The 25737-nt window shown below is 36.5% G+C and overlaps 1 protein-coding gene across 1 annotated transcript in view; it reads right to left on the bottom strand.

The window, feature by feature from the left end:
- The window catches only part of DPYD (dihydropyrimidine dehydrogenase), a 728688-nt gene that overhangs the window by 193752 nt on the left and 509199 nt on the right, over window positions 1-25737 (bottom strand). Inside the window, exons 17-18 of the mRNA XM_004689753.2 lie at window positions 12869-12989; window positions 11645-11764 (exon numbers count right to left, since the gene is read on the bottom strand). Of these exons, the coding sequence (XP_004689810.2) occupies window positions 11645-11764; window positions 12869-12989 (241 nt within the window). The remainder of the gene's footprint in view (window positions 1-11644; window positions 11765-12868; window positions 12990-25737) is intronic.

The raw sequence follows: 25737 nt of genomic DNA, 5'->3' as shown, positions 1-25737 counted from the left end.
AACATAATTTATGGAGCTCTCAGAGTCTGAGTATAAGGTAATGGTTTACATCTATTAGTTACAATTTCTTAACTGTTCACAAAACTCATTCAGCAGGTCAAGATGGCTGGCTGAGAAAGATGCAATCTAATGTTTAAAACCTATGAATTGGGCCCTCCCTGGTGGCGCAGTGGGTTAAAGCACAGCCCTGAGAATCTAAAGCCGCTTCCGCATGAGTTCGATTCCCGCCTGCCCCGGAGGTGACCACATGGCGTGGCAGACCTCTCCTGGCCCGCCCGCTGCTCCCCTCAGCAGTGTACTTCGTTGATCTGCCTGTTCTGTTCCCCACTCTGTCTCTGGTGAGGCCTCTCGCCGCCCCTGAGCCTCTGGCCTGTACCCCAGTTCTGTATGCACAAATAAATAAATCTTAAAAAAAAAACAAAACTATGAATTGTACATAGCTAAATAGTATAAATCAAATGATGTTTCCTGTGTGTCTTCTATGTGCCTTTAATTTTCCTAAATTTGGGAGGAAATGATGAGAATCAGCAACTACAGCTCCTGCTTTTATAAATTCACAATCCAACCATTAACCAGATTACTGAATGAACTCAACATTTGTTAGATTCTTGTCTTTTCATCCTTACACTTTTCAAAACTGTCACACATATTAAAATTTCATACCATAGCACATCAGCTAGTTTCACCTTCCCTTTTTATTTTATTTTATTTTATTTTTTTGTAGCTTGTTATGTTTTAAACCAGAAAAAGTGAGAAAAGTTTCTCTTTTCACTTTCAGAAAGGGCTCAGTGTGGACTTTCTGGTTCAATTTCTTCCCCAAATCATCACCTTCAAAATGTCCTTCTCTTTCTCTGCACCTAATGAAAAAGTGGCATCTCTGAATTACTTAGTGGTGCTTTTTGCAAGCTCAGTTGAAATTATAAAGGAGATGATACTGCTACTGTGCAAAAAAGATGGATCTGTCCAAGAAGAGAGTGAGACAGTTGCAGGGGCCTACGGTCATTTGTACCTGACTGAAGATTATGAAGAAGAAATTAAGAAGGACACCTAAAGTTTGTTCTCAGCATCACAGTTGGACCAAGTCCTCAGACAGTTTATCTAAGTCAGTCAGAAATAAGGTTATTCATTGCTGTATTGATGACAGCTTCATTTCAAGTGAGAGCTGCATGCTTACACTTTAAGAAAAACACTCGACTGCTTTCTGCCATTTATTTCTTCTTTGGAATGAATTCAAGAATTTTCCCCTCATGTATCTATTGTCCTACAATTCTAGGATTATAGATAATAAGAGACCAAGATGTTAACAATTAACACAGAAGAGTAGATTCATGGTTTTTCAAATTCCAGTAAATTTCATCAATAAGTGACATCCGTAGCTTATTAGAAGTTAACAAGTGCACCGTATTTTATGGAGATGTAACCATGGCAGATATTGGATGAAGAAACTGATAGAAAGTGCCTGGTCGTTTGTCTCTGGAGACAGATCTCAGTTTGAATCCAGATGATGACACAATCTGGCGATGTAAAATTTACTAAGTTATGTTACTTAACCACCTGGAATTGGAGTTTCTAAGACTGTCAAATAGGTCCTTGATTTCCACCTAATAGGGTCATTTAAATAATGCATATAAAGTGTTCTATACTGTGCTGAGGACATAAAGATCATATTTTCAAGGGTCTTGATATATCCAGTGCTTGAAGAGTCAGTGTGAGGAATGCAGACTCACTGACCAATACTGCCATAATGCAAAAGTCTGACAATGTAAATTGTCAAGTGCTACTACTTGCACATATGAACTTCTACACTGTGACTTGTTAACCCATGTGTGAAAACTTTTAAAATTGCTTGTGTAACTCTAAAAGACACTCAAATTTATTTAAAAAGGAAACCAATATCAAGATCAAAATTATATGAAGATTAGATGAACTAGTCTTTTTATAGAAGTATGTAAACCCAGTGCTGCACCTCATATGGGAGTTAAATTCTATAGGTAAGCTGATTTCAAGGCAATCATTTTTGAGATTCTAAATGTCCATAGGCTTTGTTTCTTAAATTTTTTTATGTCTGAAGAAGAGTGCAGATAAGATCTTATGCTCATTCTTTTGTTCCCAACTTCTGTAACTCACTGGTCCTTTCCATCTTGAAAGAAAGGCATATCCTTGACAATTTTAAGTATTATGACATATGGTCCTACAGTGTAATGATTCTAGGGTACCAACACAATGATAAGTCAAAATATTAATTTTGGTTTTTAGAAAGTGATTTGTGACTGGATAACAAGTATTTTTGCAAAGTCAAGTGATTTCTAAGATACTGCTTCAACAAAATAGAAAGAGGAAAATTATATATCTAAATATATATATATATATATATAATTAATGGTATTTGGCAAAGACAACTAAGAATTTTTAACTTGTATTATGGAAGGTTTTCAAAGATTTAAGTGAAATGACTATAATAAAATTCTTTACAGTTTATTTAGCTGAGCAGGATTTTGAGTATTCATATCTAAAGAAAATAAAAGACCATAATGATTCTGAATTTTTCATATTAGGACTAATTGAATCAGTGGACACATGATCAAATTGTTTTCTCAAAAGCATTAAGAAATGTACTTCCAGGCCCTCCCTGTTGGTGTAATGGGTTAGGATGCAGTACTGTAAGCGGTCTGCAGCTGTTTCAGTGTGAGTTTGATTCCCAGTCCTAGAGGTGATCCACAAGGTGAAGCAGACCTCTGCTGACCCGCCCTCTGCTCCGCTCAGCAGTATACTTCATCAATATGCTATTCTGCTCCCCACTCTGTCTCTGGTGAAGTCTCTCATCACCCCTGCACCTCTTGACTTGTACTCAGTTCTGTATGCATAAATAAATCTTTTTAAAAAGTCATATTTTAAAAAAATGTACTTCTAATAAAAATGTACTTTAGGTCAAATAACTATCAATAGTTGTATATGTTTATATTATTCTGATTAAACTAAATTCAACCCATACAGAAAAAACTGGATTACTTAAAGGCCATATGCAAACATTTTAAAAACACAAATGTTCACTTATAAACATGCATTTTGTTAAAGAGAAATTTCTTATGGTGATCCATAAGTAAAGTTAAAGCTTAAAAATAAATAAGAACAAAATAAAACTAGAAGGGAGGTCAACTGGAAATATTAGCTCGGTGGGGGGGGAAATGATATAACATTCAATTATTGTTTGGGGCTGATTTATGTGCTTTTAAATGAGTGGTGGATGATAAGTATGAAATCACAGCTGTAGAGTCTACTAAGTTTATTTAAAGGAGCAATGAGCAATTTCAACTTAGGAATGAATGCATGCAATGACTATAGAAATGAGGTTACTAGAAGAGGAAAAAAGAGGGCGGTGGAACAAGGTGGGGGTGTGGCCCAATATTACTTTTCAGAATTTGAGAATATTAGGTTCACTGATATGTAAGTGATTGTCCCGAGAGAGAGTTGTTATTATTCAATATTTGGTATGTGCGTGTAGTCAAAAACATGATATTTCATAGTCATAAGCTTAATTTTACCTTGTCTACTCTGACACCTGTTTACTTTTCAAAGGATTTATAAATTACCCTTAGTGGTACTGAGAATGGATTCTCTTTGCATAAACAAAGGTTTGCATTCAATCTTAAATGGAATGATATTCCTGTTATTGAGATCTCAAATATGGCTTTCCATGATTTTTTCCTAAGAGTGATCCTGACAGTGTTTTTAACTATGGGATGTATACATTTATTCAATTTTTGCCATTGATTAAAATCATTAACATTATTTTGAAAACCAGATATCCAAACCAAAATGTTTAATGACACTAAAATTTCTCCTTCTAGCACTCAATGCTCATCCTCAGGTCCTCCAAACTTGTATCAGAAATCCTGGGGGAGGGTTCCAGCAATCTGTTCTTTAACAAGCCTGTTGGGTTCTGGTACAGACTACAATTTGAGAACCACACATCTATTGGAATCTCACCTCACCACTAAGACTTTCATAGGTACAAACTTGGGTACAGCTTAGAAGCTAAATAAGAAGACTTTATTTTTTTAATCTATGAATCCTGAACATAAAGCAACCATACATCTTAACTGAAAATCCAAAATTTAGGATTACTCTCTAATTTTCATTGTGCCATCACAAATGTTTGAAAGGGTTTTAAGATCTTCAGCTGAGAGCCAAAGACGTTTTGATAGTTCTCTAGATGGTAGTAATAAATGTGTTGGCTTTGTAATTAGAATAATGCTGAAGAGTAAGGGCTGATGCTTAGGGATTTTTGTCTACAAATGGCTATAGATGGCGAGGAATCTCATTCTAGTCATGCCCTCCTCTCCTAATTTCCCTTTTCACTGTTTGGTCTTCTTTCCCTTTTCCTGAGGGAGCTAAGTGATTGATAGCCTAATCCAATGACTGTATTACAGCTGCCTCAACTAGGACTCTTTTCCTTATCATTAGCAGTTAGCCTATGGTTAAATTCACAGCTCAGTGCTTGGTACAGCCCCTGAGATTTAAGGGTCTGGCCTTTAGAAAATATTTAACATAAAACTGAAATCTTGACATACTGAGAACTCAGTTCTCTGCAAGGCTTCTTTAATTAATCCAATGTACTGTACTATTGTTCTGTATGAGACAGTGACATGGTGAACTGTTTCTGAAGCTTACAGAGATGTGTAGTTCTAAATTAAACAGTCACTGATGTGTACCTACACTGATTTTTTTAGTACAGTAGATATGCATGAATCTGTGAATATTTAAATTCCAGCTCAAACAGTGACACAATACTCTCCAGTTTTAGTTTCATAATAGAACATTTTTGATTAATTTCAAGCTTGAAATCATTCTTTATGAAAAACATACACACACAGAAGAAAGAAATTTAATAATGCATTACCATTGCTGCAAAGGTAAGGTTCCTTAATATGCTTGTCGGAGTCCTTTGGTTTACAAAGTCTGTCAAATATTTTCTTAGGAGTTAGACAGACATTAATTTACGTTCCTAATTTTGAAAATATGATTCCAGATGTCTATGAATTTCTTGGTCCTTCAATGCTATTTGATTTTATCATCTATCTGCAGGACAATAGTTATTTTAAAATCCCTAAGGAGAGGATGCAGACCTTGATCTATGCTTTAAACCTTTGCCCTCGCTCCAGTCCATCGATGAGCTGTAAGCGTCTATGAATATGGCAGCTGAGTCCTAGATGAAAAATTATGCATCTCATAAACTGCTATTCTGCTGAAATGTCAAGCCAAGGCAAGGCTGTACCTCAAACTCAGCACTTGGCATTTTCCTTCTGTCTGCTTTGTTGCTATGAAGCAAACATGAACAGTGAGGATTTGTGTAGGGCAGGTAGAAGGCGAGCTCACTGTCAAAAATCTATTATTAGGGCTCTGATCTCCTGCACAGACCAATGACGGCCAAACAGAAACTCAGGCTCCAGAAAAGACAATATAATGCAAACGGGGATTATTTGTCAATCTGTACATGAATATATTCAAATAAGCATGATTTAAATGAGAATAGTTCTAATGATGAGTCGCCTCTCAACCGAATCGATAATTTATAATGAAAATTGCAATGCAGCATCTTTATTTGACATGTCTGCTTTTGATTGTTCCTCAAATACAGTACATAAATTTATATAACAAGACCATTAATAATTTTATCAGTTAAAACTTGGGATAGCATAAGTATGTTTTTACATACGTGAGTAACACACTAGATTTTTTTTTTGTGTGTGTGTGTGTTATTTTGGTACACACACAAAAAGAAAAAAATGCAAAGTGGCAGGTTCTTTTAATTACTCTTATAGGGATGTCTTGTCATTACTTATTTATACTGATTTAAATATTATCTTTACCAGTCAGGTTACTTTAGACATTTCAGTATTAAAACCTAACCTCTTACTAATAAAGATGGTTACGCTAGATGGAATTTTATGACAGAGAGTAAGTGTGTTTTTCTTAAAAGAATTTATGCATCAATAATCATATGATTGACATCTTAAAAAATCCAGCCCATTAAGTAGTACTTCATACCAAAAAATACCAAGATTGTATTTTATGACATAATTGTAACATGTAGTATAAGAACTTAAAGCAATGCTGCTGAAATTTTCAGTAGGTGATGTGAGTGAAAATAGTTATTCAAGGGAAAATTTAACTAAAACTTCCGAGCTTCCAGTTATTATGTTTTGTCATCTTCATTTGACACAAATGACCATTAATAAACACATCAAAATATGTTTTAATTTTGTGACTGAGCAGGTGACATTGGGCTTATTACTTTGTAGTGTCCGATAGCTGAGTGTATGTTGCTAAGTGACTACATGGTCTCAACAATTCATGTCTAAGTGACTATTTTAAAAACAAACATAAAACAGGCTGTATGGAGTCACATTAAATAGGCTGTGTGGAGTCAGTGCTTAAGATCTTTTTAAAGGTATTTATCGATTCACATTTGTGCAAGCTTTCTAAACTATACACTTTGTACTTCTAATCCTGCACTGGCATAGTTATAAATTACTGGCAGATTTCTGACATATCTCTTTTTATTGATATTTCCAATGTTGATTTTACAATGAAAATACCTCTAAGTGGCATATTAACTGAAATAGCTCAGTTAGAATTTAGTCCAATATCCTACGTAGCTAGATTTCAAATCATTCAATATTTATTTATGGAATGAAGGAGTATTTATGGAGTATATCATTATCATCTGTTGAGAAATATGCAATCATATATTAAATCTGTTATAGCCTACATGTGATTAGTAAATTCCAGTTCCTAAAATAGAGATCAAATTTTGAAAGCCATCTTCAATGAATTATTCAGAAATCAGTAATAAAGTTTGTAAGTATTAATACTGACTAAAATATGTTATATTGTTATTACTGAATAAGTTGGTACAGAATCAATAATACCAAATAAGCATCTGAAATTGGAAATTGAGAACAATAATTTACTTTTTTGGTTAGAGAGAACAAATTTGGCAGGTAAAATAACTTAAAACAATGAGTTGATTTTTTGAGCTTGCATGAAATAAATTCTATTGAACCTAACTATATATCATCATTTTAAATCAAAGTGACTTCTGCAGAGAAATTTCAAAACTTTCCCTTTTGTGTGGGTATGATGCATGTTTATATGTATAACCAATTATGTACAGGTTAATGAAGTAACACAACAAGCTCACTGGATATACCCCACCCACACGACTGAAAAGAAACATTTAAAGCACAATAAGGAACATCACCAACTTCTTCAAATGAGTTTATTCTAGGAAAGGATGCTTGATTATTGAGGCTCATGATACAATTGTGACTAAAGGTTATCCTTGGGAAGTCGATTGCAAAAAAGAGTTATCTTTAGTTGTGTAGGACTCATTCTAAACCATCTCTAAAAGAATCTTTTCCACAGGGGGGATTACGTGTGAAAACATCACATAACAGTTGGAAACACCATTTATATAGGTGATAGTTATCACTGAGTTAGAGGTTATCCTAAAGATGCCCTCATTATTTGAGGACAAGTTCAGGAAAAAGTTCAGTTTAAATCTAAACAAGAAAAGAAATAACTAAACCAAATCTAAGAAAAATAGTGAGCAATTCATTCAAGGATGAAGTTTATAAATAATTTCTATGGATGAGATTAGTTTTTCTTCCAATCAAATGCAATAAAGGATTCCCCCTATAACAACAACAACAACATAGACTCCCAATAACCTACTCCTTTTGGTAAAGTGTTGAACAATTGCTGTTTGATTTAACAAGTATTCTGTATGGATTCTAGAAAAAGGAAAGTGAGGTGGGGACAATGTACCGAGCAATGTCTGTGAGATACACACACACAGATATATAGATTTGTTTCATGCATGTATGGTCTTCAACTACAGTTCCTGACAGCTCTCTAAAGCTTTGGAATTTCCTAAGTGTTGAGAACGATAAGGGTGTCCCTTATGTTAATGAAATGACTGCTGGAAACCACCTGAGTTTGCCAAGGAAATGAGCAATAGAGATAGAGGGTGGGACCTTAAGTTCTCAACAAATTTCCCAGGAGGGGAGGTGTACTAGATATTCAATTCAGTTGTTAAGAGCCAAAGATCAATTAATCAAGCCTAATAAATGAAACGTCTACAAAACCCCACAATTTGGAGGGATTTTTCAGAGCTTCTGGGGGAGAATGGCAACTTGAAGAGGGCATGAAAGTCTCTACTCTTTTCCCACATCCTGCCCTATACATCTTTTTTTTTTTAATCTATCTTCCTGAATTATATTCTTTGTAATAAATAAGCGAACTAGTGAGTAAATGGACTTTCTGAATTGTGTGTCAGTTCTAGCAAATTGCTAGCACCTCATGGAAGGGTCCGTGGGGACCTCTGCTTTATAGCCAGCTGGTCAGAAGGCTAGGAATGGATGGGGCTTACAGTTAGCAGCTTAAGGCAGTGACCTGGAGAGACTGAGCTTTTTACCTATGGAATCCGATGCTATTTCTGGGTGGACAGTATAAGAATTGAGTTGCATCAAGTTGAATACACAGATATCCTTCTGGTCTGAAAACTGTTTGTTGGGGTGGAAAAGACTCGACACACACTGAAATCCTACAGTCTCTACTGTCCAAAGATAGAGGATGTTGGTATGTTGATTCATTAATCAGTGACTTATATAGAAGTCCTTATGTGGTGAAAAGCTTAATTAGCTACTCTAGTGTTATGAAAAATATTTCTTATGGATGTTGAAGAATCTTTCTTAGATACAGTTCTCACTATGGGATCACCTTTAGTTCTACAGCTTAACCTTTCATAGACTCATATTGTGACTATAAATCTTGCCAGGTGTTTTGCCCTCAGTTGAAATTCAAGTTTACAAACCACCCCCTCCCTGTAGATTTCTAATCACTTGGAAAAATGCAGTTTCTAAATAACAAAGCTGAGAATGAGAACTTGAAGTGAGTTCCTAACTCTCCCTCTAGATATGAATTTTGAACTGAAATAAGTAGACATTACCTTCTAATGCCTTGTTTTATATTTAACAGGGACTGTCCCCTAAAACAGCAGCTTTCCAACTTTTTGAGAAAAAAACACATTTTGCCTCATGGCCCACACAGAAAGATGTGTGTATGTATCGCATTTATAACTAAAGTTGTTTAGCTGAATAACTTTAAATCAACTAAGTGCAAAGCTTTCTGACCATTTTTTTATACTTCATTTAAAAAATGTTGATTTAAGTTATTAGCTCATTAAATTCAATTCCATACTATACTTATGAGTTGGAAACCCATGTTTGAAAGCATTGCTTTAGATCCAGGCTAATCACATTTGAAATAATTCCACTTGACATTCTTTAGTTGAGGTTCTGTCTTCGCAATGCCTGTCACTGCCCCTTATCAGCTAATCCATTTGAAGAAAAGGATATTACAGTGATGTGACCATTTTTCTATCTGACATTCCTATCCATAGAACTTTATAATTTCCTTATTTAAATAAAGCAAATTCTTCATTTCACATAATAGAAATTTTATTCTATAAAAAACCAGTAGACAAAATAAAGAGCAAATGGGGAAATATTTTCTTTCCCTGGCAAGAAGTATCTATTGTATTTTGGGTGGCTACTCAAAGTTGGACTCTATTTAGCATTTACTTAAAAAAGAATCTGTGATTCAAGCAGTTCTTCTAAAAGCAGACATTCTAATGCCTTGGGAGAACACTAGGGACAGCATTAGCTCTATTCTCTGGTAATTTTTTTAATCTTGCAAAAATATCTGGCATATTTCATGTGATTTTCTATATTGCAACAGCATTTGAAGCCCTGACAGCCACATTTGATAAAACTAAGAATGGCATTTAGCCACTTTGATGTTTTCATCACTCCTTAAATTGGAAACTGCTATTATTTAACATGATTTTGCTATGCTGGGTTTTGCTATAACACTTTTTGAAGGTACTTTGGTATAGAACATATATTGTCATTGTCTATTGAAACTACTTTTCAGATTCTATTACCTTTAAATTAAAGCAAACACTGCTTTAAAGAAGAAAAGCTCTATTAATTTTGTCAACATGGAGAGAGGTTATTTTTAAAACAGATTGTTTAATGTGAAGGGACTTAATATAGAACCTATTACAGATGAGGGACAAACCCTTAAAAATATTAGGGACTTTTTGTTGCTTAAAATGAAAGTTTCACTGAGGCTTAGCTGAGCTGATAGCCCAAGTGAATATTTATATATGAATTTATAAATCTTAGAAATAGAGTTCTATGGAAATGTTAACAGGCCCTGAGGTATAGCTGAACTTGTTTTCAGGTACTGCTATAATTTCCAGTGTGTGTATGCTTAAAGATGGCAACACAAAAGGCTTTTTCTGATGCTGTAATTTTGTAGTTTTATTAGACTGAGTTATAGTATGGAAGAATATTCAGAAATTGCAGTTTAAATGAGAAAATGTGAATGGTGTTACTTATATAAAATACTACTGCAATAGTTCTTTTATTAATTTTTAATGTTCAGCACCCTCTGTGACCTCCTTTATTCTCTTGCTGTCAACATGGCAGGCTGGAAAAATTGAAATGGGCTGACAGAAAACATAGTGCACATTCCAGCCCAACGCTGGAGTCTCTTGACTCTATTACTGCAGCACATGCTAACACAGTCCCCGTTATTCTGCATTCCAATAATACTTAAGGCCCTGTTTGATAGCCCCTCATAAAAGAGGGTTGTGTCTGGACCCTCTTTGAAGGGGAAGCTCTTCGTCAGCTTCCCTCTTTCTGAAATTGCAGGAAGGATATTCAATTAAAAGCACACTATAATTAAAAAAAAAATTCTGGCTCCAAATTCTGGCTCACAGACACACTTCATGCTCTCAAAACATAATACCCCAGCATGGATAGTGCTTTATTTATGTCTATCCAGCCTCTCCCAAAAGCACATTTTGGTCTGATTCAGCAAAGCTTTTCTTGAACAGTGGGGCACTGCTATGTTATGTATATTTACCACTGTCTCTATCACCAAGGAGACTAATCCCCATACCAGTACAGTCAAGAACCTCACAGCATTGTCTCTGCAAGACCAAGTTCATGTTGTCACAGCAACAGAGTACACAGGGCAGAGATACTGTACAGGACTTTGGGATTAAAACTCTTACAGTTTTAAATGTAAGTGTTCCAGGATGAGAGCATGCACAGCTCTGAGGTTTTGCCTACAGAAGCTGTGCACACAGTGTTCTAATGGTTTGTCTGGTATAATTGAAAGCCAGATTTTTTTTGAAGGTAGATTTCCAAAGACTAAGAGGACTGGAAACTATGCCAGACTATAAAAATTTATTCTAATCAAGGTGTCTATGTTTCTCTTGTAGAAGGTCCAAGTATTAGCCTTTCCTAATAAGTGACAAAGCAACTGTAAATACAAGAAATTCCAAGGGAAGCACCAACCAAGAGAGCATAAAATCTGTGTCAGACCTATCTTGGTATTCTTTCATCTTGTATTATTACCCCTCACTTGAGCCTTCACACTCAATGCTCCATCTGTTACAGCAATGAGAAGTCTTGACCAACACTGACTCACCATTGCTTACAACACAACCTCCTGAATTTTTAGCAACCTCCAAAGAAGTGACAGGGAAGGAGGGCACAGCACCTACCAGAAACTCCTCCGTATGTGGTCCGCTTCCCAACGCCCACAGCGGGCCAGGGTGTGCCATCTGCTTTTAATCCCATTAAACCTGAGACTGTGTTGGTGGCTGTCACACCATCTGCACCACCTATGAAAAACACATCAGCATTTACCTGTAGTTCTACAAGGGACAGAAGTTAAAATGCTCTATACCACATCACCCAGGAACATGTCCTCTTTCTCTTGAGAACATTTCCTCCCTTCAAATGACTACACTAATTTCATTCCTACAATTATGCTTCAAATACCAAGCATAAAAACTTTTAATTACCACCATGCACTTTCCAATTATTTTACAGATTTGTGGATGCCAAATGTTTTGTATTCAGTGATATTTTCCAAGTAATTTAAAATATCTTCACAAATCAGGGAGCAATTTCCACTGGATAGAACATAAGCATATATGATGTATAAAATCATGCAGTGACTACATGTTTTATGTATTCAATAGATACTTAGTGAGTATATGTTTTAGGTAGTATATAAGGCCCTATGAAATGTAAAGGGAATACAACAAATTTCACAAATAGAAGCCAGTATCTTCTTCTTCTTCTTTTTTTTTAAATTTCAGTGAAGAGTGAAGGTTCAAGTGCTATTGCCCCATATCCATTATGAGGTCATTTATTTTGGAGTGGTTTGCTGTCAGTATGGTTTTGTTTTATAATTCTTTGTGTGTTAAACAGATGTTTTTAGGAGAAATTTATAAATATTCTTGGTTTTCCAGGTCAACGTTTGGCATCCATTTACTAACTTGAATATGTTAAATCTGTAGCATTTGTGAGATCAAGTGCTTAATTTTTAAAAAAATATTTATATATTTTATGCCTACAATTACAGGGTATAGGCCAGAAGTACAGGGGCAGTGAGAGGATTCACCAAAGACAGAGTCGGAAGCAGAACAGGCAGATGTACAAAATACACTGCTGAGAGGAGCAGTGGGCAGGCAAGACAGAAGAGGTCTGCTGTGCCATGTGTGTCAGCTCCCTGGCTGGCTGGGGACTGAACTCTTTCTGCAGTGGCTGGCAATAGCTAGATAGTGCTGTCTTTAATGCCTGTACCACCAGGGAGACCCCCAAGTTCTCAATTTTACACTTAAATTCTAAACTTGTGCAAAAATGTATACTTTTACATGGCTACATAATTCAGGCCCATATTGACAAAATTAGACAAGAGATGCAAACCTATCTCTTACCTTCCTTCGCAGCTCTTGCGATGCTCACAATATCAGTGACATTTGGGGTCAACTTGGCAAAAAAAGGAACCTGAACAGCTTGCCTAACCCAGCGGCAGATGTTCCGCACCAGTTCTGGATCCTGTTCAAATAGGTCAGTCAAATATAGAACATAATTAAAGAATTGTGATCAAAACGTGTACTGGAACAACAGCAAAGCTGGAGATGTGCAAGACAAATCCAACTTGACAATGAGCTACATGATATATTTCTCAAATTCTTCCTCAGTATTACACCTAGACTCATTAGGGAACTAAGGTTAACACGCTTCAAGTGAACTGCAAATTCATCACATAAAGGTTAAATTCCTCAAGGGAGCTTTTGGAAAATAAAATTACAAAGTACCAAATGGAAGCAAGTGTTTCTCACTTCCAGCTAAATAATATCAGGAATAAAGAACTTCTGGTGGCAAGTTCAGAAAATGACAGAATTTTTAGTGAATTCACTGGTTTAAGACTTATAAAAAATATTTCATCTGCTTACACTGGGTGAATGATATCAAAGCTGAAGCCTGTTGTTTTAATCATTAGAAGACAACCTTGTCAGAGTATATTCAAAAGAAAACCTGTGACTCCCTAATCAATCTAATTATGAAATATAGTGAAATAATTCAGTATTAGATTACACATGAGCTGATGAGTAAGTTCAGTTTACTTTATAAAATGTTACAATATCTAGGCAGTGTCTTTCAGCATTGAACTTATTGAAAGAAATGGTCCAAATTACAAAAATGGAAAAAAAAATCAAATGTTCATTTTTAAAAGCAAGGAATAGACTTTTCCCCATGCCTATTCCCTCTGATTTGCAGGCTTCCATTTTCTCATGGGATAAGTATCATTTGGAGGGCAATCACCTATCTTTTCCATTGAAAATAACTTAGCTGTAGTAATGTTCTTTGATTTCAACACATACAATAGTTCTATTTTCATTACTTTTAGTACAAAATGTATTCTGACAGGTACTGATAATGCACTTTGATAAATTACCTTAAAATATGCAATAGAAATTCATTATTGAACTTGGCAATATTATCTTAGCAAGTTAAAATGGTATTTGTGAATAAAAGAAAAACCCACAAAATATAGACATATATTTAAACCATGAAATAACAGGCAAGTATATCATTTGTAATTAATACTTTTATAAGTAAGAAAGTTGCTCTTTGCATTTTAACCTTTGAATCCTTTTTAAGATGATATTTTTAATGTTATAACCTTTAGAAAGAACCTTTTCACTTAGGTTTAGTGTGTCTTTATCCGTCATCTTGTATTACTCTAAAAGTTATGCATTTAGAAGATTTTATGATGAGGTAATTCCTGGTAATTCCTGCTGATTGTTGCTGTCTCTATTTAGCAAAACCAATAATCGTTAAGAAATCTTTGGCTTGACTAGTTCTCTTTGCAGGACACTAATTTCTTCATTAAACATAAATATTAAAAAAAAACAAGCACTATATGGAAGGCTCTACAGGGCAGACTGTGCATTATGAATAGTAAAATCTGGAGACTTAGCTGTACAAATTCTAACTCATGAAAATGGAGATCTGCCCCAGCCCATGCAATGTTCATGAAATATTTATAACCACTGCATTGGCATTATGAAGGCAGTTGCATCTTTGTGACTTTCATTTTTAAGTTATGAATTTCCATGGGACTTAACCTAGAAATGACAGTAACTCTAGATGATATGAATTGCATGTCCTTTGTGAAAGCTCTCTTTAAGGCAGAATTTGACAATAATTTAAAGATCACTTGAATTGCATACTACATGGAAGGCAGCTTGGTAAGAATTAGTGAAACAAATTTAAAATCTTATTTGGTTTCCATAGAGTAAACACTAATAATCTGATAAAAGCTTCTAAGTGGCTTTCGATACTATTGACCACCACATCTTTATAATTTACTTTGAACATTTATCACACCTTTTTCTGTTGAGTCTCAGTAGTTGAATACTTTAAATGAATGCCTTTTCCTATGATTTAGCAATTTGGACTATATATACATAGACAGATACACACACACACACACACACACACATCACCTTAACTAGCATTATTTACTTGAATCATCTATATCTATTTTGGAATGCCATAATTTGCATTTCCTATACTTCTACAAGAAAGGTTATGTACTCAGCTATAGTGTTCTCATTTTCATATTCAGCCAAGTCTGTTGTTGACTAATCCCCATATCCAAATGAAACTCAATTTGATTACCTGAGAATTTTAAAAACAACTTCGGACCAAATTAATGTGACAATTAAAGACTATTCCATAAATTGCAGTTTTGTTTGACAGGCATTAATGAGGACAATTTTAATACAACTATAAATGTGGCAAGACTAATAACATGATAAAATGAATCTTTATACTATGGGGAATTAAAAGATAGACTATAATTATTCACATATTCTTGGTTTCCTCACACTTTTGATAGTAACATTCAAGATTTAAAAACAAATAATAATGTAGCCTGCTACTTGTTTCTGCATCTTTGTCTTATTTTCCAGTGATAGCATCAGATGGCATTGCTCTTCCAAACAAGAAAGACTTTTTTTTTTTTAAAGATTTATTTATTTATTCATACAGAACTGGGGTACAGGCCAGAGGCTCAGGGGCGGTGAGAGGCTTCACCAGAGACAGAGTGGGGAGCAGAACAGGCAGATCGACGAAGTACACTGCTGAGGGGAGCAGCGGGAGGGTCAGGAGAGGTCTGGCTCGCCATGTGGTCTCCTCCGGGGCAGGCGGCAGGCGGGAATCGAACTCATACGGAAGTGGCTTCAGATTCTCAGTGCTGCGCTTTAACCCGCTGCGCCACAAGGGAGGGCCCACAAGAAAGACTTTTTTAAAGACTTTTTTAAAGACTTTTTTAAAAGTCTTTAAAAAAAATCTGTTTATTTATGCATACAGAATTGGGGTACAGGCTAGAGGTGCAGAGGTGGTGAGAGGATTCACCAGAGATAGAGTGGGGAGTGGTCCGGGCATCTTGTTGATTTACTCTGCTGAGGGGAGCAGCAGGTGAGACAGGACAGGTCTGCTGCACAATGTGGGTCACCTCCCTAGCCAGGGATAGAACTCATGCTAAGCAGGTGTGGCTAGATTCAAGGTGCTGAGCTTTAACCTGTTGTGCCACGAGGGAGGGCCCAGCTTTTAAAGTCTTACTGAAATAAGTAAATTTTACACAATTGCTAATTTCCCCTGTCTTTCAGATAGGAAATGCATAATGTAATTATTGTATATCAAAACCTATTATCCATGCTAACAAAAAGTAAATAAAACAAAATCTCTGGACTAATTTTCTATTTCTTGGCACATGTTGTAGGCACTCAAAAAATATTTGTTCTATCAATGAATGAAGAATGCATGAAAATAGTGCCCTTCTAGTCTATTTATCCACTAAGATATAGATTATATTTAGGTTTCAGAAAAGTCATATTCTTGAAAATTTTATAAGCCCATCAAATCTAAGAAATCTTCTTTGCAAATCTTAGATAATGCTTATGAAATTGATGGACAATCATGCAAAAAAGAATAGCCTAATAAGTCTTCAGTGTCTAATTTACAAAAAGCATACCCATATCACCAAGTCTTTATTGATTCCTCTTAGAGTTATTAATAATGCCAATCTCTGACCATAGCTCACAATCTCTCCCACGGCAACTGCTGTGTGTGTGTGTATACTTCTCTAATACCTATTAACTTTTTTGTTATTCATATGATAACAAAGAAAACTGTGGCAACAGAATGGGTTTCTCATTCATTCATTGCTGGGCTTCTCAATTCATCCACTGCTGAGAGTATGTGATATAAACAGGAGTGCAATGAAGTCCTTAAGGGAATGAGTGATGCACTTGGGGAACAAATGATGGCCTTGAGCATACTACATGAGGTAGAGACCAGACTAGACTTGGGAAGTATTGAAAAAAAAAAAGGATGAAAACAAAGGGCAAATATGACTTCTCTGACAACTTCCAAAAGGTGCATCTCTCTGTCCACCTGTAATTAATAGAGTTAGATTCCTATGAAATTCAAACATCAAAGGCAATAGCCAGAAATGCAAATTAAGAGTCCAGAGTAGGTAATCTGCTGCAATGATTGCCAGCTTAAGTCATTTTTTAAAGCTTAATTCCCTAATGGGTCCTGAGAGAATAATTTATTTCTTATAACTAAAGTTACACATTAAGTGGGGGGGGGAGTTCTATAAATGATACACCCTGCTGGTTAGAAGTTCTCAAGATGACCTCTTTATTGTAAGACCGGCATTTCCACCAATTACCTAGGGCATCAAGTCTCTTGGATTTCATGCCCCGTACTAAGGAACAAGCATCAGAAAATGAGACTGTGGGAATTTCTTGATAAGCTAAATTACAAGTGAAATTTTTGACTTTAAGAAACATTTCTTTCCAATTTATCTAGTAATTTTCACTTCATACAATTCTATTCAAAATGATTATTGTAGAAGTCAGCATTTCCATGAATCCACTTAAAATTTCACCAGTTTAAACTGTTTTGCACTAAGGAATGCCTGAATCTTAATTCATAGGATACGCTAGTAGGTAGAATTTTTATTATGTCCAGTTTTTTGGTAAAGAGAAGATAACTATTTTACCTTTTTAATTTTCTTTTCATTTATCATGTTGTAAGTTATCAATTTTTTTTTAGCAAAATTACTTCCTAAAGTAAAATTCAGTCATCAATTGTAAACTAGAACTATAAAAGTAAAAGGCTTCTAATTCATTTACACCTATAAGATAAGGGGTAGTTTCAGAATATAGGCAAAAGTGATGTATTCGTTCTTGTATGTCAATAAAATAGGACAGAAAGAGTTAACTAATCCAGCCAGTTAATGCAGGACAATTATTAGAAAGTGTGAAGATTGTGTATTGGAATGGAGATTTTTCAATTAACTTATGTTTTAGCATGTGTCCTTGCATCAGCTTTTCTGCTTTGAGAATTTTAACAATGAGAAACACCTTGAAAAATCATATGGCTGTTTCCTCTAAACATACCCTCACCAATAAACACAGTTAACTCTATTCTTAGTTATATATCTAAAAGTCATGTAAACAAAAACCCTTTCATCTTGCACATGACTGTTCATAGCAACTTTTCAAAAAGATCCCAAATTGGAAACAACCTACTTTAGGATATGAGTGAGTGAACAAATTATGGCACATCACACAATGGAATAAAATTCACCAATAGTAAAAACTCCTGTATTAAATAATAACTTGGAATTAATCAAGAAAACATGAGTTAAAGAAGCACATGAAAGAGTACATACTACATGGCTATACTTACATGTAATTTCATGAAGGAAAAGTATGATTCTAGAAAGTAGAGCACTGTTTATTGGGATCTAGGTTTGGGGGTGAGGGTGTATATGTAGAAAGAGGCATAGGGAATTTTTTTTTAAAGATTGATTATTTGGGCCCTCCCTGGTGGCACAGCAGGTTAAAGCACAGCACTGAGAAGCTAAAACCACTTCCGCATGAGTTCGATCCCCGCCAGCCCCGGAGGTGACCACATGGCGCGGCAGACCTCTCCTGAGCAGTGTACTTAATCGATCTGCCTGTTCTGTTCCCCACTCTGTCTCTGGTGAAGCTTCACTCTCGCCGCCCCTAAGCCTCTGGCCTGTGCCCCAGTTCTGTGTGAACAAATACCAAAAAAAAAAAAAAAAAAAGATTGATTATTTATGCTTACAGAACTGGGGCACAGGCCAGAGGTGTGGTGAGTGAGAGGATTCACCAGAGGCAGAGTGGGGAACAAAACAGGCAGATGTACTGAAATACACTGCTGAGGGGAGCAGCAGGCGGGTCAGGAGAGATCTGCTGTGCCACGTGGGTCAGCGCCCTGGGTGGGGATTCAACTTGTGCTGCGATGGCTTCAGAGAGCTTCATAGTGCTGTGCTTTAACCCACTATGCCACCAGGGAGGGTCTGGGAAATTTTTTAGAAGAGTCACATAACATTTAACCAGAGCAGATGAGTACACATGCTCATCTGTTTCTTGATTGTGATGGTGTTTTTATGACTACAAATTTCACATACTATATGTTTATACATATCTCTATATATGACAATTATTTAAAAAATAATTGTAAGGGTACTTGAATGTACTGGAAAAAAATGAAAGGCAGTGTCATTTTTGACAATGTGGGTCTACATTTCCAATGAATATTTGCTAACTACAAGGCACTGCACTACAACTGGTCTGTGCTGAATAGTAAATGAATAAAGCAGGAACTAAGTCCAGGCACATAAATAAATGAATGTGGGAAGTTAAGTACGTATATAAATACAAGCTTCTATTGATGCCCTATCATTTCAGATACTCTTCAGAGTATGTGCCACAGTGTTTGGGAACATTCTAGCTACCCAACAACTATTGCTGAATTGATCGTTTTTACAAAACACAAATTAACTCTGATCTCCTGATTCTTATTAATTTAGAAGAATCTCTTAACTCTGATCTCCTGATTCTTATTAATTTAGAAGAAAATTGGAGTATAAAATTGTTGACCGAGGACAACCTCATAACTATTTTAGCCACTATGCATTATGTTAGATAATAAGAAAATAAACATTTAAAGATGTATAATAAGTTATTCCTGTTCTTTAAAAAAAAAAAAAGCCAAAATAATCCTTCACCAGCAAGGCAACAGTGTCAAGATTCAGACAGGTCATATATAGCCAATGTCAAGATTCGGACAGGTCTCATCCAGAAAGAAGTGGGCAAAGGTAAAGAACACAAATGCAAAAATTGGGCACACAGAATGAATTGTAAAAGCAGACAAGATACTAGAGTATTAGAAACACAACACACCTGGAAGAAATGTCCAGGTGACTTGTTTGATGTCATTAAGGAATTTATCCTTAATTGACTGTCACAAGAGTGGACATGGAGCCAGATGGTGATTATGATATATACCAATTTCCCTAACCATACTCTTGATGTGTAGACCTGGCTTTTAGACATGAAATTATCATCTTCTTTAGCATAGACTCCTGCAGCCATGTCTCACAACAGGGCAGCAACTTTGCCAGCAGACTATCAATCAAAATATCAACTAGTTCTTCCAGTTCTCCATGGGGATGTCTGATCTGTCTCTAGACAGAGGACACCCAGGCATTGTCCTGCATCATGCCTCTTAACACAGTCTTCATTTAGGAGGACAGTTAATCCTATGCCTTTGCTTTCCCTAAAGCATATATTCACCATTTTGGGTAGGCTACCAACAAGTCCAAGACCTCCGGGAAAGTTAGAGTTCAGAGATGGCAGAGATGGGTTAGATTCATATTTGTTTTCTTGAATTTTCCTAGGTGAAATACTCTGGGATCATTTGGAGAAAATTTTTTGTTTTTGTTTGTTTGTTTGTTTTTGTTTTTGTTTTTCTTCCCTGAATCTCTTAGAATACATTCTAATCCTATCACAGAACAAAGTCCAAATCCAAGCATGGACTCATTGTGTCAACTGAGCCCCCTAGAACCAGCACAATGATGGAGCTAGGAGTACTAAGGCTTACAAGGGAGTCTTTGAAAGGAAAGGGAGAAAGTAGAGTCAATGAAGGGGCCATCAGATGTGAAGGTCTTTTTCTGTTCTGATAAGGAGCTACAAGGCAAAGACAGCCAGTGAGAGGAGTGGTGGCACTGAACAGAAATGGTTAGGTGTTTCTAACATAGTTTTGTTGTCATGGGTTGGGTCCTGCCCAAAAGGAGTGTGACTTCTGCTTAGAATTTGAGACTGGCCTAAGGGAATGAGCAAGCAGATGCTGTCAGCTCATTGCACAGACACAGCTAAGTACACATCTTTTCCTAAGGGAGAGTGTGAATGTTTGCACAGGTGCCCAACTCCACTTATCTTTTATAAGAACATTTCAGACCCTGATTAGGTTACCGTAGAATGTGTACTTATCTGCCCTGGTGAAAGGCTATGCGACTCTTCAACTAGCAAAGTGTTAACTCCTTAACTTGTAGAAATGAAGCTCAACATCAGTGTTTGTTTTCTTTTTGGAGGGTGGGTGGGTGGGTGGGTGGGAGTTATATGGCACTCCCAGAGTAGAGCCTTAAAGTACTTATTCAATAAGAAAAAACAGTCTTTCTAAGATACTTATGGAACTGTGGACAGGACGTTTCATTGGCCTGCTTATTTCAGCTGGCATTAGCTAAAATGTTCAAGATAATTTATAAACCTGAATCTGACTCCACAGGTCAAATTATGGAGGAGGATATTTGAAGTATGAACGGCTTTGACCTCTGTCATTAGCACTGTCACTTGGGAGTAATGAAACAAGATGCTGGAGATGTGGCTAGAGGACCGGAGGGTTGTCAGAGGGGATAAAAATAATGACTCAAAGAATATACCCTAGGTGGGAGCCATGTAAACAGGGCATGGCAATTTTTGTCCACTTGTCAAAACTTGAAGCTCCCAAGACTAACAGTGTGGAATGGGGAACACTGACACTAAGAGTGTCAGAGAGATAAGACAAGGGGAACATTGTCTGAAAAGAAGAAAATATAGCAGGGACTGATAGGCATAGAAAATAATATTTAAGGGAATGCCGATTCTTTATGATGGCAAAAAATATGAGTAGGCTCGCTGACCAGTGCCCAGGGACAAGGACTGGGAGTTGAGGATGCACACTCTGGAGAAGTAGCAATAACTTGAAGATTCAAAGAATGAGTCCTGAGCATAGCAAGACCTCAAGAAAGAGTTTATGAATTGTTGGGGGGACATTCCCTTCCCTTAAGTACTTCTGCTTACTGATCTAGGGAATCAACAGGCTTTCCGATTACATTGGTTTGAGGGGCAAGAATCATTTCTATCTTCAATTCCTCCTGCCTGTATGGAAGGGAAGAGGCAAAGCTGGTTATACAGTTAGGAAATCTTCATTCAATATAGTATTTATGTCTCCAGTGTCTCAAACTCTTAAGGATTGGTTAAAAAAGTAAGTTCCACTGCTTAAGAAGCATAATAGTCCAGTAGGGAGAGAGAGAAAAAACAAACAAACACATGGTTGATTATAAAACACTGTTAAGTGTTGAAAAGGGAGTCATTTACCAGCCCATCCCATGTGAAGGGAAGGTGGGAGTTGTCACGGATGCTGCCTTGGTGGCAAAGGACATACCAGATAGAAAACAAATTCAGAGAGGCCTCAAGTAGGATCAGAATAGAGAGGGCTTATGTCCTTGGAGGAGAGAACACACAAGCAACTCTGTGTCATTTTCAACTTAAGGCACAAAAGAAGTGAGAGGTACATTTTTTAAAAAAATGGATAAAAAAATGTATGTGCACACATGTGTTGTTGCATGTATATAGTGTATAGTCACGCTATAACTTTGTTTCATGCAGCCCCTATTGCTGGACAACATTTGTTTCTGACTCATACTGACTTTCTCTTTCCTCTGCTGGACATTTCCATCTCTGTTCCTGCTTTAGTCTTTATCATTTTATTGCTCTAAAACTCAAAATTGACAAAGATGCAACATGTAGATCATCATAAGGAAACAAAGCCCTATAAGAATCATAAATGAGTCCTAGTTCACAGATGTTAAGCTACTTCAACATCCTCTACATTAAAATACTTTTGAAAATGGCTTATTCTTTTTAGTATTTTTTTCTACTGAGCTCCATCATCCCCAATAGACCTTGATCTTATACACAGTCTCTAACCAACTTGTGCATTCAAAGCCTAGTATTATCTATCATGCAAAAAGTGCTATCAGAGTTTGTTTATTATAATTCCAATATCAACTGAAAAATCTTAATATATGGAGAAATGGGCTATGCACATGTTTTGTTGATACCACCAGGAGAGCGTCAAAATTGTGGACCAGCTGAGCCAAACGGAAAATCAGCAGGCTGCTAGTGACTGCTCAGAACACACTGAAAAGATTTCAGTGGGTAATGAAGTGCAAGAAGTCGCTCACACTACTGTGCAGGATTCATGTTAGATAAGGGCAAGTGAGTATTTAAGTGTATAATAAGGAGTTTTTATTCTTTGCAGACTTCAGGCAACCTGGAATTTGTTTTCTTAATGCCAAGCAGTGGTGTAAACTGTAACAATTGATATTTTATACATCTGTTTGTTCATTCACTTAGCCTATGTTTTCCAGCCCTAAAGTTGGAAAACAACCACAAGCACAAAACCTCAGTATCTTTGTCATCCCATAGTGGTGTGAATGATTAATCCACAAAGGGAGAAGGTTTGAGTAAAACAGTCTTCTGCCCTGGAGCACCCACAATGCTGGTACACTCTGGATGAAGAGAATCCAGGGAAGACATGCTTCTATCCTGGGAGCTTTATGAAATCCAAGCAACAAGGAATTACTGCTCAGGCAATTTTAAATAACGTAGTGGAGAAAACCTCAATCCCTTGGCAATGAATGGTTTCAGCTAAGGGGAACTCATCCATAACAAGTTGGTACAGTTCCTTAAGGGATTTCTTCCTACTGCTGCTGTAAGAGCTAGAAAGAAATATCTCGCCTTTGTTTGCTTTGCCAGCTCTTTGCCAAGGACTAATTTCCCTCTGAGTTGAACAGGGCTTGGAGATACTACTAAAAGTGGGGTGACAATCAAAAAGTCTTTTGTGTGAAAATATGGGGTGAGAAAGACATTAAACGGACCTTTCGCAAGTGTGATTCACAAATCCTTGATATGTAGATTTGGCTCAAAATTGTGAGCAATCTAAACTAACTTAATCTTTATCAATTTATTTATTTACACTTTGTGAGGTGGTTTATATGAGCACCTATCAGAAAAATGTGTGTGTGTGTGTACACAGTGGGTTCTATATTTGGTTTTTAGATGTCAAAAAAACAGAACATGGCAAGGTTACCCTCCAAATTTGGGGGTTTAGTAGAAGCATAAATGGAGAAGTAAGAAAGTAGTGAAATCTTTTGATAAAAGAACAGTTCATTTTCAGGATCTAGGCTGCCTCTGCTTTATCTTGTAGGATATATCCCAGCTCTGGTGACCCACCAGTGACAGCTTTTTTGCTGATTTTTTAAGAGCTGGATCTATGACTTCAGAAACCCTGTGACATTAATGCGTCCACTCTTATTTCTCAACACTTCTTTTTCATTCCTCCTCTACTCATTTCTCCTGTCTAGACTGTCGTTTTACTCTCCAATTCCAATATTTCTGCTATCTACTATAAAATCTGTATGTTTTAAAATCAAACCCTTAGTGAAGATGCAATACAAACATTTTCAATCTTTGTTTTTTTTGTCTATCTGGCATTTTACTACCCTTCCTATTTTGTGGGAAATCCCTGCTGGGTCACATGCGGGTGAGACACAGCCACCACCCACACGCTGGAACTCAGCAGAAAGACTCTTCCTCTGTCTTTTCTCTGACCATTGAGAAACAAGTACAGCACATATGTGTGGTCAACTCAAGCTCCAGTTTTATATTTTAACGTCCTGACCAGAAAAGTGGTTAGAAGGTGGCAGCAGCCTCGGGGTAGCAGTGTTCAACCCAGGCAACTGTGATAGCCCTCACCCCTGCTCCAGGTAGCCGGCTGGCCTGACAGTTCTTGCTTTCTGTGCTCTGGGACTCTGGTTTGAGCCCTCTCTCTAAGACTTTTCCTGATTCTAGAACACAACTTGTATCCTGTGGTAAACTCCTGTTTTATTAACTGCCAGAGTCACTTTTTTTTTTTTTTTAACATTTATTTATTTATACATACAGAACTGGGGTGTAGAAGTGTGGCAGCTGAGAGGATTCACCAGTGACAGAGTGGGAAGCAGAACAAGCAGATCTACTGAAGGGAGCAGCAGGCCAGACAGGAGAGGTCTGCTGTGCCACGTGCTCCCTGGCTGGGGACTGAACTCAGGTTGCAGTGGTGGGTGATAGCTTGATTGCACTGAGACTTTAACCCCTGCTTCACCAGGGAGGCCCAGAGATGGTCTCTGTTTCTTGCTAAATGATGCTGGCAGTAAGCTACTGTTAGTATAGTGGGGCCCTATTGACCAATTGATGCTCCTGTACTCCCCAATAGACTGCTGAACTATTTTTATTTAATTATAGTGGTCATTTTTTGCTCAGGATACAATATCTGGCCCAGTAAGTAGTGGTGCTTCTGTTCACTTTCATAAGAAAGGAAAAGTGACAGGCCCTTAGCTTCAAGAATTGTATAGCAAGAAAATGTCAATTTTTATTTACCACCTAATAACTGAAAACTTTCCATGAAATGTGGTACTCACAAAAAAGTAAGTCATTCAATCGTGCTCAAAGAACTTACAGTTACATTATAATCATTTAGAGCACTCAAATTTTTCAGTCAATATAACATATAAACAGCTTTTGGGACTGTACAGTAACTCTTTCTCTATAAATCATGTAACATTTGAATGTGTCAAAATGAGCAAGTTGTCATATTATACAAAGACCTTGGTATAAAGAAGTTATATATATCATCAAGATCCAGGAATGTTTGATTTGCAGTGTATTAAGAGTAGTTTGTGATATCCTAAAAGATGGATGTGTAAACAGAGAATGGCTATATAGCCCATAAGAAAAAATATCTTGAGGCATTGAAATTAAATTAAAATATGATCTCCCACTTACTCGAATACCTGCATGGTTACCAATTCAACAAGGATCTTTCATTTATCCCAATTCAACTTTACAGAAGTGCCTGAAGCCTACAATGTTGATAAAAACAGTTGATGAAGTTTGCATGGGGGAAAAATCTTCAAGCTGCTTGATACACACAATCATATTAGCACTAAAAACAGATGGGTATTTACTTTTGCAATATTCAACAAATGTAAAGTACCCAAAGGACTCCTACATTTAAATAGTTTAAAACTTCACAATTTTTTTTTTTT

Source organism: Condylura cristata, unplaced genomic scaffold (assembly GCF_000260355.1).
Source record: "Condylura cristata isolate star-nosed mole 26May11 unplaced genomic scaffold, ConCri1.0 scaffold00026, whole genome shotgun sequence".
Lineage (NCBI taxonomy): Eukaryota > Metazoa > Chordata > Mammalia > Eulipotyphla > Talpidae > Condylura > Condylura cristata.
Note: the sequence above shows the minus strand (reverse complement) of the source record. Positions and strands in the feature narration are given on the sequence as shown.